Here is a 12810-nt window from a genome sequence, read left to right as displayed (position 1 = left end):
AGACTAGTTCAATATCCCCATGGGGAAAATTGGCTTGTTTTTAGATAGAACCTTGAGAGATGTGTTATCTGTAGTTTGATCGTATCGGTTTGAAAATAGCCTCGCCACTACTACCTTTGATACACTATCGAAGGAGCCAACGTCACCAGGAAAACAGCCATAGATCTCAAGCCCAACAAGACTGGATGATGCGAAGAGGGCACTTTGCTATCATTCGCGGCTCAATAATTACTCGTTTAAGAATGATATCTCCGCTGAGGGTTAAACGGCAAACAAATCGCTTCTGCGCCGCCCAATGCATTCCTGTACAGCAAATAAAAGCCCACACCACAGTGATCCATCATGACGGCGTCATCTCCTCGTTCTTCCAACGCCGACAGACTGCCTCCAAGCCACCAAATTCCCTCTAGACCACATCAAGTCTTTAATCCCTTCTCCAAAGTCCGCGCATCTGCGTAATACTGATCGTCCTCATATCTGAGGACTCGTACCGTCACCCTCCATCCTCCATACCATCCCCCGTCCCGCCACTGTCATCTTCCTCATCCCCTGTATTGTCATGATATGTTAGATCATCGCTCATAATATGCAATATTTGACTGAAAGTCCTGCTCTTCCAGCGTCCCATGCCCTCCATGAGGTCCGCGCAGTGCAACAAGGTACGCCGAGCAGCGAGGTAACCTGCTTCAAGCGCGATGCCGGTGATGCTGAAGTTACCTCCACGATTGATGAATGTAAGCACTGCAGCAGTGGCAGGAGATGAGCAGGCGGCGGAAGAGTAGATGGGTGAGGTTGGAGCGGCATGTGATGTGAAACCTTGCTGGCCAACTGATATCCAGTCGACAAGATCGAGAAGTTCGACACATGGTGTGTCAGCCATGTTAAGGCAGAGTTCGTTGGAATGACCGTTGGTTAGATCAGGTGATAATGGAGGGAGCGTAAAGATGTATAGGCCCAAGACGAGGGCAGCATGGAAGAGAGCGACGACGCTATGTGGGTTCACAATGTCGCTGACTTTGCGGTCGAAAAGTAGTTTGTAGATGTGTGCAGCGTGGAGCACGGCACGACGGGCAGAAGGCGTTTGCGACCATGACGAGATATCTTCGAGAGCGTTGACAGCTGGTTCAGGACCAGCGCGGCCTGCTGCAAGTTCAAAGTATCGCATATTGGCTCCCAGGAACATACAGGATGCATGCCATAGGACAGCCGAGTTCAAATCGGCGGTTCTTAGTGCATCGATAGACGAGGACGACAAGTTGACGAGGAGTGGTAGGATATCGCGGCTTCGCGCGTCTTCAGCATATATTCGCCATGGCTCCAACTGCTTTTCTGGGCCTGTGGCACTTGCGAGTCTGTCATTTGATTCGTAGATTCGTAGTAACAAGAGTGTTAGTAGGCTGCGAAAGCTGCTCGGATCGAACTTCAAACCGGGTGTGGGATGGAATGATGGAGTGATCTTGGTAGAGTAGACGCGTGTGCCTCGGTGTACGAGATGAGCCCATTTAGTGGCAGAGTTGACATGATAGAGACTGTAGTCCGAAGGGGGTAGTATCTGCACAGTTTCGGGGCGAATCATAGGGGAAGTCGACAGGTAGCCCGCCCACCAGCAGTCGGCTTCGACGATGCCGAAGATGATACTATAAATGGTCAGCCGACGTGTATACGGACGACGGAAAACGCCTACCGTTTTGCACATTCGATTTTCGACCAGGCTCGCCATTTCGCTTCGATATCGATAATTTCATCTAGAAGTGTATCGATCTGTGTGGTCTCGTTGACGGACAGTAGCCCTTGGGTTTGCGCGACCTAGATATGTAAGCAGAAGCATCAAATAAGCCTCGTTGGCGAACCCACCGTCATTAGCTCTGCGTACAGCTTATCCGCCTGTGCAATGCGACTCTTGCGCTACAACGGATTAACGAAAGCATGCACAATTTTACGGTCCTGACTTACCCCTGTGATGGATGCCAGGCTAAGAGCAAGTAATCCCGTAGCTATGATGCGCATTTGTCGATGGGGTGGATGATCTGTTGCTGATAATGATTGTAACTCTGTGAGCGCAAGTTGGAGTACAGCCTGCTCATGATTAGTATTGGCACAATTTCAAGTCAAAATTACTTACTGGGAATGTCCGTGCGACAAATTTGGCTGCGCCGGCTGTGCCCAATATGCTCAGTCCGATTAGACACATGCAGAGCAATAGTGATCTTGGAGCGTTCTTCGCTGAGAACGATGGAATGTGTATGATGGGTAAAGTAGGGTGAAAGTAGTAGAGATACATCTCTAGCGCAATGTCTAATATTTCAGCTGGCGGGAATTGAACTCCGTCCGCGCTCGGACTACCCACAGCTTCCCCACTGGATGAAGCTGTGTCGCCGTAAGATTCAGATCTCGTTGGTAGAATTTGCGGTATGTTGTTCATTGCGCTTTGGAGCACACTCCTGCATTCCTCGTCAACCCCCCATCGCGAGTTTTTCCGTGCTTTTTCACTCATCGGTGCCTCTGAGGCCCTACTGGGGAGCTCTGACAGGATGTTTGCGCAATCGGCCATGATCAGATTTTGCCACAGATCCGGCATCAGTTTCGAAGTCTTCTGGCTCCTTGACGGCCAGCAGCTTTGTACCCGCTGGAACCTTTCTCGCGGTACTCTGCTTGCTATTGATACGCTGCTTCCAGATGGGCTAGGCTCGTTTTCCGGTCCTGCACGGGAGAAATTGGGGTCGAAGAAACCGTCAACTCCTAGATGTTGCGCGCCATGTGGTGTCTGCATATCGCCTTCCAGCGGGAAGAGCCAAGTTTGTAGGGCATCCGCTGGGGTTCGATTTGCTACAGGATTGTTGCTTTGGACCAGCTCAAATGCCCACTGATCGATTCCAGCGGGCGAAAAATTCAATACGTCCATTGTAGGATCAATGGGAGGTCCCATATTCTCATGATTATGCCGGTTCGCAGGCTGATGTGTCTCTGCACGGCCAATGATCATAGGCGATGGTGAGCGCCATGGCGTGTCCGAAGGTTCGAGTTGCTGCGCCGCGTTGATGAGCGCTTCTATTCGATCTTCCCCAGGAGTTGGTGGTTGTAGTTTGGACGATTGGCGAGTATGCGAAGCGGGAGAGGCGTGTGGATTATATTGGCCGGCAACGTTGATTTGTGGGACTTGAGAGTCTCTTCTATGATCCATCGGCGAGAACTGGGTATCTTCCCGAATCTGCGGAGTTCCTGCTGGGGTCTGGCCTGTTCCTTTGCGCGAAGGTGCCGGTCCAGAGTCCTGAGAGTCGTCGAGGGTGTTGTGGTGGTAGTCCTGCTCTTGATTTTGTTGTTCGTTGCTCCTCGCTCGGTTCAAGGCGGTTTGTGCATGTCCTTTGCAATGGCGAAAGAGAACGTCACTGCGATGAAAGTTGGAACGGATGGTGCAGGATAGCGGGGAGATGTCTGCTTACCTTCGAGAGAAATGTTTCTTGCATGTCGGGCATTCATACGGTCGTTCACGTGTGTCTAGCATGACCGTCAGTCCAGGCATCAAACGTCAATACCATCATTAGCATACGCGACCTCTCGTGTCTCTTGACCTAAACAGTACAGAAGTGTCAGTGGGAGTATTTGTGAGCGATGCGTTCGCGTGGGGGTTACGAACGTGCTCCAGCTTGGTGAAGGTCCGGTCGCACATGCTGCACTGCTTCAACGCCATGGTGGGGAGGGATCGCGATCACAGCGCAAGACGTCTCCAATGTGCTTCGGCAGGTGTCGCAGGGTCGTAGATTGTCGTTGAGTGAATGAGTGACCGGACGCGGGACCGGAGGTTGCTGGCATGCTTCTTTGTTGCCAAGAAGATCGGATGCGGGGGAGAGTACGACCATGACTCGGTGATAGGCTAGGCTGCTTTGCTCTCACACTTAATCATTCATCTGGAGAACGCATTTATACCCGTCAGGCTCCGCTTCAGATTGCGGTGCCTGCATATCGGGCCTTGTCTGTTCGACCATTGATGTTCGTGATGGCCACCTACTCTACTTGTCGTTACCTACTTGTCATTGCCACCAGCCAACATGAGGGCCATGGTTCTATGTAGCCAGCCACAACTGGGCTCCAAACTCGGTCGTTCAGGCTGACGCGGCTAATCTTTGTTCACACAGCCTCGATGACTGCACAATCGGCCGAGACTTTTTTTCTTTTCTCTCCAAAAGATCTGACCAGGTGACCGCTTTTGCTACAAGGTCGAGACTTTTGTGCTGTGCCAACCCCGAAAGCTAGCTGGGAGGTTGAGACTTACCCTAGTGGGGCACTGTTCTGAATGCTGACCTTGCTCTCATTATCGAGTGTTCCATTCGTCTCATCTAAGAGAGGACAATCTGGCTGAGTCTAGCGCACTATGTAGATCTGTAATCAAACCTACTTTGGAACGGGGTACAGTACCTTCACCATGGCCGTTTCATGTGCACTCGGATATCCGGGTAGTCCTCACGTGGCCAAGACCAATTTATGGTTCTGGGAATGGCATCAAGGCATGCACAATCGCATACAGGCATACAGATGTGCACATGTGGACTGGTTATTGTATTACTTGGCAAGCACCGACAGCACAGTCCAGGAGGTGTCAGCGGGCGCACGTAATGCAGCTCGTCATCTCCTGACCCAGAATACGAACAGATCGTAATATTTGAAAATTACGAGAAGCGCCCAGGCAATAACAAGGCCGTCCCTTGAAAAGAAACTTTCTACCGACAGGATGACCGACTATGATACAGAGGGTTAGTAACTTCTCGTCAATTTGTTACGATTCGAATCATCCGCCTTGAACGGATTGAACCAGTTGTCATGTACGGTGTTTAACCCACTTGCCACGGCTCCGTGATGTGGACAAGTCAGATCTTCTGGATACCATGCATGGTACAGACTACACGCCGTATACATATTTCACTCCATTGCAGATTCTGGCCTGCATGTTCTACAATTCACGCCTGATAACTTGATGATTCGAAAAAGATGAAAGAAGGAAAAGGCACTTTCACGCTGAAAATACGAGCAAAACCCAGGTTATAGCTTTGCAAAATTCTGCTCCAAAGATCTGCATCATCTGCTCATGAAACCGATCAAGGGTAAGAAGTATATGGTCTGTACTCATAAACAGTCCTCAACAAAACCACTCCTAGGTATCCCCCTTCACCGTTCAAGCAACCCTAGCGAACAAATCCACGACCGCAGAATACACAACCAACAGTATGCCTCCTCCAGGCCCAAACCTTAATATCTTAGCCACATACCCCTTATACAGCGCCCGGAATCCTTCTTCCCTGTACACAACCCCCAAACTAGGCCACACCCACTCGTACTTGCCCTGTACCCCTTGCACCCTCGCCACACTCTGAATCCGACTCTTGACCACATCCAACGGCGTATTGAACGTCGTGCCCACCACACCGCCCACAAATCCCGCGCTCAAATCATTCACCGTCTTCTGGCGCCGCGGATTCCGCGTCTCGCTGGGCGAGGGCAGTTGCTGTCGCACCTGGAAGATGCAGCCGAAGTAGCCGGCGTTCCAGACGATGTGACGCCAGAGCGTGGCTTCGAAGCCGTTGTAGAGGGCGAGGGGGCCTTCATGGCGGATTACTTTGGTGAGGCAGTCGAGCAGCCCCGTGTAGCGGGACGAGGAGGTTTTGTCCTGTAGTCGGATTTTTAGGAGTTCGAAAGGGACGACGATGAGGGATTCGGTCGCGCCTGCGCTGGCGCCGGTGAGGATAGCGAGGGGTTGGGTGAGGGTTGGGGTGGAGAAGAGGGATTTGTAAAAGGGGGTGAAGGAGTCGTTGGCGGAGAATTTGATGGCTCTGGAAAGAGAGTTAGTTGAACTTGCCTAGGTGGATTGGTGTTCTGGAGTATTTCGTGTAGGCAATGTGAAGATGCTTTGCGGCTCATGTATCTATATCTTACCTTTTTGGGACTTCCATGAGTACAGGCGCAGTGATCCCACGATATAACCTCAACGCCCCTTCATTCTTGATAATCTTGCGGAAACAGTCCAGTACACCCGTGTAACCCTCACCGCCAACAGCCGTCCCATGTTGAAGCTGTATACGCGTCTTGACTACATCGAGAGGATACCTGTTCTACACTCTTAGTATCGACTTCCAAAGTTACTTGACCAAACGCAAAACTCCCAAAGTCTCCAAACAGCTAAATCATTGAACGAAACAAAAACAATTGAAATAAGCTCACATCAACAATATCTCCGACACACCAGCAACAGCACCGGCAGCAAACTGATACCGAAAAGGCAACGCCTTTGCCTTGCCATCATCCGTCATACCTACCCAAACTCAACAACAGCAAACAAGACAATAAATATCGCAACACTTCCAAAATATAGATGGCCACACGATTTGAATCAACCGCTCAATTCACTGAATACCGTCTATCAACAACAAGCCCACCTTCATACTAACCACACGAACCCCGCTAAGCCATTCATCATTTCCCAATTCCCATCCACCACCACAACCCACAACCCAACAACCACATACACGACTGCCGCATTACACCACCCCTCTCTCCACCACCACATACTCACCCACACCCCCTTGCCACCCTCCCTCCCTCCCTCCTGTCAACTCACATCGGCGCATGGCACCGCACCGCACCCCTCCCCCCATCAACCCCGGAGACCCGTGGATGCAGGTTATGCAAGGGGGAAGGCGCCACGTTCGGGCTTGCTCGAGTCAAAAAGGGTATGGATGTGGGGCGCAGGATCGGACATCGGATGTGGGGCTAGCGTGGCCGAGCAGCTGGGTTTGTGGGACGGAGTGGGGTGTGGGGCTAGTGGAAGTGTGGGGGGAATCGTGGATGCAGGGGAGGGTGAAGGGATGGTCATGTGAGGACGTGAGGACGTGTTTCGCGTTTCAGTGGTGGGTGTTGCGTTGGATGGCATTGTAGGTTTCTTCTCATCTATCCAGCTCATTGGAATAAAAATACACAAAGTCCATGGCGAGGAGGAGGAGGAGGATGCGACACTGTCCAACACACCAAAATCCCTCCCTCTACGCAACAACCCCCTTCTCCCTCAACCCCGCAATCTCCGCCTCCCCAAGCCCCAACATGCCCCCCAACACCTCATCCGTATGCTCGCCCAGCAACGGCGGCGCACTCCGTATCCGCGGCTCCACGCGCGAATACTTGACCGGGTGATTCACCAACTTGACCGTCCCACACGCCTTATGCGCAACCTCCTCAATCATGCCGCGCGCAAGCACATGTTCGTGCTCCATGGTCGCCTTGATATCGTTGACAGCCGCATACGGCATTCCACTGCCGTCAAACACACGGAGCCAGTGCTCTGTCGTCTGCGTCTGCAGTCGCGCCTCGATGAGCGCGTCGAGCGTGTCGCGGTGTTTGACGCGCAGGGCGTTTGTGAGGAAGCGGGGATCGGTGGCCCATTCTGGTTTTCCGAGTTTCTCGCAGAGGATGCGGTAGAGGCGGTCGTTGCAGCCGCCGACGGCAATGTTTGTGTTTTTGGTCTTGTAGGCCCGGTAGGGGACGACGGTGGCGTGGGCGGTGCCCCAGCGGCCGCTGTCGCCTTTGCCCGTGACGAGCGCGCTCGAGGCAATGTTGGCGAGACTGGCGACTTGTACGTCGCTGAGGCTGGCGTCGATGTGTTGGCCGAGTCCTGTGGTGGCGCGCGAGAAGAGCGCGGCTTGGATGCCAATGGCTGTGTACATGCCCGTCATGATGTCGGTTACGGCGACGCCGACTTTTACGGGCGGTCCGTTGCGCTCGCCGGTGATGTGCATGAGGCCCATTTCAGCTTCGACCATGACGTCGTAGCCGGCGCGGTTGCTGTAGGGGCCTGTTTGGCCGTAGCCCGTGACGGAGGCGTAGACGAGGGAGGGGTTGAGCACGGAGAGGGTGGCATAGTCGAGGGAGTATTTGGCGAGGCTACCTGGGAGATAGTTTTCTACTAGGACGTCGCATTGTTGGACGAGTGAGTGGAGAAGGGAGATTCCGGACGGGGTGTTGAAGGCGAGTCCAACAGACTTTTTGTTGCGGTTTACCTGGCTTTTGATCAGTACCGAATTCCTGGGGATTGTAAAGGGACAGTGAAAAGGACGTACAGAGAGATAGTATGCACTCTCACCCGGAAATGCCCGCTCAACACCATCAGTATAAGGCAAATCTGGTGGCCCCCATGCTCGCGTATCGTCGCCTCTCGTAGGATGTTCAATCTTGATAATTTCCGCACTATAAACGCAGGTCAGTTCCACTGCTAAACACTGTAATACTTTGAACTTCCACATACCCAAGATCCCCAAGTATTTGCGTACAATATGGCTATCAAATTGTCAGCTTCCACTAGATTCCCAACCTTAGAAAAGACCATATATATAACTCACCCCTGCAAGCACCCTTGTCATATCCAACACCTTGATACCAGCCAACGGCTGCTTCTCAACCAATTTCTTATCCACATGCTGCTGTGTTGCCAGATACCGTCTGCAAACACTATTCGGCCTCTTCTGCGCTTGTATGCATGTAGCCGCGCCGCGTAATTGCAATTGCGTTGGCAGTCGTGTTAGGGATCTCAGAGAATTCATATTTGCGCTGGTACTAGATCCATGATTGCAAAAAACAACGTCATTGTTAAAGATTAAAGAGCCCCCAGTAGTCGCGTTTCTGGCGAAGTGACGCCCCACATGATGCTCTTTGTGGGGTCCAGGGTTCTTCTGTTTGGCACGGTATGCACAGACGATGTACCGGTACGCTCTTTGTGGAATTTTTTGTTTTTTCCCCAAGTTTTGATAGGGCAAATTGCGAGCTATGTTGACGTTGGAAGAATCGACGGATTGATAATTATCGTGTATGTACATGTTGTCCTGGCAAAATCATGAAACGCTTGCTTGATATGGTATAGCCAAAAAGCGAACGACGGCGGCAATCTACCTAATGGCTCTAAATTCCGGCGACGACACTGTTCTAAGCAGCTGCGCTCTTCATACCGTTGGCACCATTGACCTTGGAATCGTGGCGCAAGTAGGGTTCCAATTCCTCACTGTGAACACCAGACGTGTCACTCGTATTGGCGCCATGTGAAAAGCCGCCAAAGTAGTAGGGCGCAAGTCGTCGCTTCTCTGCAATGGCATCTTCCTTGGTGCGAGCAAGAAGCTCTTGTGCCCTCTTATTTGCGGAGAATCGGTCCTGGGAGCAAATGTTAGCAAAGTCCATTAGGTATCTACAGGGAGAAAGCGCCTGGGATCTTCATACCGGGAGAGCTTCCCACACTTTGTAGTTTGTTCCGTGCTCATCAATGACGCCGCACCCTTTGCGAGCCCACTCGGTCCAGAGGAAAAGTCGACTCGATTCAATCATGATGGTGAGTTGCTCTAGAGTTGCGTCTCAGTATGTCGCGATATGCAAAGACAGTAGCTGCAAACTTACCGGTCAGAATTTTCTCAGGCTGGCTCTCGTGTATCCGCATGCCGTGCTGGTAGCCCTCGTGGAAACCACCGTGAGGTGTGTGGCCGCCCTCGAAGCTTCCTCCACCGGGCTGGAAATCGTCACTGCGCCCAAGACCCTGTCCATACAAACAGGCTAGGAACTCGGATGCGGAGTTGCGGTGGAAGTATGGCAATCGGAAAGTGTTGGTTGCGACATCCCAACGAGGCCCAAACCAGAGGAAATCGGCCAGTGGTGTCAATGGGTCACGAGACTTGGCAGTCAAAACTGTGAAGATGGAAGGATCAGTGTGGTCGATCGATGTGCTGTTCTGGGAAGAGAACTTGGTAAGGTCGTATTTGTAGGGCACCACATTTCCGTGCCATGCAACGAGGTCGAATGGACTGTGATCTTGCTGTATCGCGACCAATTCGCCATTGATCTTATTGACAATCTGCCAGTCGACGTGCAGGTTGTCGTCTATAGCAGCGACCGGATACAAGAAGTCGCGCGGGTTTGCAAGACCATGGCCTCCGAGAGGACCTAGATCAGGAAGCTCCCACATAGATCCCCAGACTTCAGTGATGTAGCCTCGGGCAACTTTGGTATCTGGTGCGAGGTTCATGCAGAATCTAATGCCGCGCTGAATCACACAGATCTCGCCGGGTTGCAAAAAGATCTTGCCCATCTCTGTCACAATGTCCAGAGTACCGAGCTGTGCGCAAATGAGGAAGTCTCCATCGGCATTGCAGAATGCGCGTCGCTCCATGCTCGAGTTGATCATGTAGACATATAGGGCCAGACCCTCGCGAATATTTGGGTCACCACTACCAGCAAGGGTATGTAAACCATTCGCAAAGTCAATCTTCTCTTCCTCCTTGGGCAAAGGAAAAGGTCTCCATTCTGCTTGCTCTGGTAGCGTTGCAACCTTGGGGTTAAGAGACAAGAAGCAGTTCTGGATGTTGGATTTTGATTCAAAAGGGACATAACCATCTAGATGGGTTAGTCAAGAGCCTACTTCGTTTGGCACACTTGACTTACTGTGAGCAGCCGCAGGCCGGCAGCGATACATGTATGTACTATAGTTGTGTGCACGTGGAGCAGCGAATGCTGAGTATGTGATGCCCTCTGTGTATAGACCGAAGCGGACTTCCTGAGGGTTGTTCTGGGCAACAGGAAGTGTTCCCGGAATCACTTCTGACTGGTGTCGGTTTCCCCATCCTGCTTGATAGTTATATGGATCATTGGCACGTGTCGGCTTCAGTCTTTGGAGGTCGGTGAAATGGAATGCTTTCTGAGGGTCCGTGACAAGCTGGCGTTCCTTGAAGTCTAGCATGATGGGGGTGTTTTGAAAAAGGTCGGAATGTCTGGTCAGTATTTGTTCATGCGTTCAGTGATCAGTGGAGGTTTATATCAAAGTAGGGTCAACTGCAAGTTATTAGCGCCATATCTGCCGCTGCTAGGGTGTGAGGGTTGTGCATCATGTGGTGGCGGGGCCCGGTCCCAGTACGGCGGGGGTGTCAGCGCCGGGAAGTGGGCGAAGGTCGTTCTCACAGGCCCACAACAAGTGGATGTACGTCTAACCCGGGTTAGTGGGCCGTGGGTGATGAATGTGTTGCAACCCCATATGTTCCTGGCTCATCAAGTGGCGAACACATGGGTTTCATTGCGGGGTTCTTAATTGCACATGCCGAAAGTTTAGTCTGGCCGACTAACTTGGAGCCATTCAATACTGTGTACGTAAGATGTAGATTTGGATGCCTTCCATGTGAAAATAGCATTGGAACTTATTTCGATTTTGATCATGTTATGTTTATCTTGACGCGGCGAGGACCTCGTCCACCATGAGCCCACACGATCCAAGGTAATTCTTCGCGTCACACAACGAAGCCAGCTGTTCGCTGGAAATCTTGTCTGTGATCTCCGATTTGGTTTGCAAAGCATCCAGAAGGCTGGTGTCATTCTCGATGCTCTCTTTGCATGCTGCATACACAATGTCATGTGCTTTGGACCTACCAACGTGCGGCGCAAGGCCCATCATTACTGCTTCCGCCACTATGAGTCCGCGTGTCGAGTACAGATTCGTCAACATCTGCTTGGAATTCACAACCAGCCCAGAGAGTGCGAAATCGGCTTGATAGAGTGCACCAACTGCGATGACGAAGCTCTCTGGTACCGCAACCCACTCAAGATGCCAAGGACCTGATGCGCGCTCGAAATCTGATACCATGCCGTCCAAAACGAGCCCAGCATTCGATCGCAGAATCTTTGATGCCGCTAAGACGACCTCGCTCGATATGGGATTTCGCTTCTGCGGCATCGTAGACGAGGCGCCACGGTGGGGTACAAAAGGTTCCGAGACTTCTGAGAGCTCATTTGAGGACATGATGATGATGTCGAGAGCCAATTTGCCGAGCGTACCGCCAACGAGCGCAAGATAGTTTGTAATCTCAGCGACTCCGTCGCGTGCAACGTGCCAGGTGATGGGAGGATCAGTCAAGCCAAGGTCCTTTGCCATCTCCTTTCGCACGCGAATGCCATCGTCGCCAGAGCCCAGCGAGGCCAAGGAGCCTGCAGCTCCGCCAAACTGCACCATGAGCGCACGCGGCTTGAGCTGCTCAAGTCGCTCGAGATGACGCTGGAAGCTGGACAGCCAAATCGCACACTTATGCCCAAAGGTAATTGGCAAGGCGTGTTGCAGGTGGGTGCGTCCGGCCATTGGCGTATCGCGGTGCTTTCGGGAGAGGTGTTCGAGGTTCTTGATGACAGAGCGAAGTGTTCGCTCCACAATCTCGAGGCCCTGCTTCATTTGCAAGATGCTGGCGAGATCCATGATATCTTGAGTAGTTGCGCCCCAATGCACATACCGTCCAGCCTCGTCGCCGCATGATGCAGATAATTGTCGTACCAAGGGAAAGATGGGGTACCCGACAATCTCGGTTTCCGTGCGCAGCTTGTCGTAGTCCAGTTCCACCTCGTTCGCTTTCGAGGTCACCACATCGCCAATGTGAGGTGGTATCACATTGCACTTGGACTGTGCTCTAGCCAAAGCCGTTTCTGCATCAACACATCGATTAATGTAGGCTTTGTCGTCGAAGACCTTGCGAATTTCCTCTGTTCCAAAAAGAGTCCTGAAGATGACAGAATCAATGGCACTCACACTGCCCAACGAACGTCGCTGACAGCGGATAGTGGCCAGACGCGGGACAAGACGCAGTGGGGCGCGACGCAGGAGGAACATTATCAGTAAGAGAATAGGACAGGACAGAACAGAATAAGGAAATCTCAGGAGACAAGAAGTGGGAAAGCGAGGCCAAATAGCCGCCACATTCGATACAAAGACGCATCACGGCTATCGGGCGGTGTGCCTACGTGTGGGACCTCTCGTGTGGC

At 52.0% G+C, this 12810-nt stretch overlaps 6 protein-coding genes across 6 annotated transcripts; 1 reads left to right on the top strand and 5 right to left on the bottom strand.

Moving 5' to 3' along the window:
* Positions 1 to 493: 493 nt before the first annotated feature.
* Positions 494 to 3688, bottom strand: IAQ61_004649 (uncharacterized protein; the record flags this gene model as incomplete). The annotated part of the gene is made up of 8 exons (XM_003839244.2): positions 494 to 1637; positions 1685 to 1806; positions 1855 to 1905; positions 1954 to 2076; positions 2123 to 3386; positions 3441 to 3495; positions 3548 to 3569; positions 3635 to 3688. 8 exons carry the CDS (start codon positions 3686 to 3688, stop codon positions 494 to 496), a joined length of 2835 nt encoding a protein of 944 aa, XP_003839292.2.
* A 732-nt stretch (positions 3689 to 4420) lies between these two features.
* On the top strand, positions 4421 to 4654 carry IAQ61_004648 (uncharacterized protein; the record flags this gene model as incomplete). Its single annotated transcript, XM_066096442.1, has 1 exon — positions 4421 to 4654. One exon carries the CDS (start codon positions 4421 to 4423, stop codon positions 4652 to 4654), a length of 234 nt encoding a protein of 77 aa, XP_065953760.1.
* A 513-nt stretch (positions 4655 to 5167) lies between these two features.
* IAQ61_004647 (uncharacterized protein) lies at positions 5168 to 6299 on the bottom strand (the record flags this gene model as incomplete). The annotated part of the gene is made up of 3 exons (XM_003839242.2): positions 5168 to 5822; positions 5926 to 6096; positions 6211 to 6299. 3 exons carry the CDS (start codon positions 6297 to 6299, stop codon positions 5168 to 5170), a joined length of 915 nt encoding a protein of 304 aa, XP_003839290.1.
* A 729-nt stretch (positions 6300 to 7028) lies between these two features.
* On the bottom strand, positions 7029 to 8579 carry IAQ61_004646 (uncharacterized protein; the record flags this gene model as incomplete). Its single annotated transcript, XM_003839241.1, has 4 exons — positions 7029 to 8039; positions 8100 to 8226; positions 8285 to 8316; positions 8379 to 8579. The coding sequence occupies 4 exons, from the start codon at positions 8577 to 8579 to the stop codon at positions 7029 to 7031; spliced, it is 1371 nt and encodes a 456-aa protein (XP_003839289.1).
* A 379-nt stretch (positions 8580 to 8958) lies between these two features.
* IAQ61_004645 (uncharacterized protein) lies at positions 8959 to 10753 on the bottom strand (the record flags this gene model as incomplete). The annotated part of the gene is made up of 4 exons (XM_003839240.2): positions 8959 to 9180; positions 9247 to 9365; positions 9421 to 10410; positions 10459 to 10753. The coding sequence occupies 4 exons, from the start codon at positions 10751 to 10753 to the stop codon at positions 8959 to 8961; spliced, it is 1626 nt and encodes a 541-aa protein (XP_003839288.2).
* A 477-nt stretch (positions 10754 to 11230) lies between these two features.
* IAQ61_004644 (uncharacterized protein) lies at positions 11231 to 12658 on the bottom strand (the record flags this gene model as incomplete). Its single annotated transcript, XM_003839239.2, has 1 exon — positions 11231 to 12658. One exon carries the CDS (start codon positions 12656 to 12658, stop codon positions 11231 to 11233), a length of 1428 nt encoding a protein of 475 aa, XP_003839287.1.
* Between the last annotated feature and the right edge of the window lie 152 nt (positions 12659 to 12810).

Source organism: Plenodomus lingam (genome assembly GCF_022343315.1).
Source record: "Plenodomus lingam strain CAN1 chromosome Unknown contig_19, whole genome shotgun sequence".
NCBI classification, from domain to species: Eukaryota; Fungi; Ascomycota; class Dothideomycetes; order Pleosporales; family Leptosphaeriaceae; genus Plenodomus; species Plenodomus lingam.
This window is presented reverse-complemented; position numbering and strand designations above follow the sequence as displayed.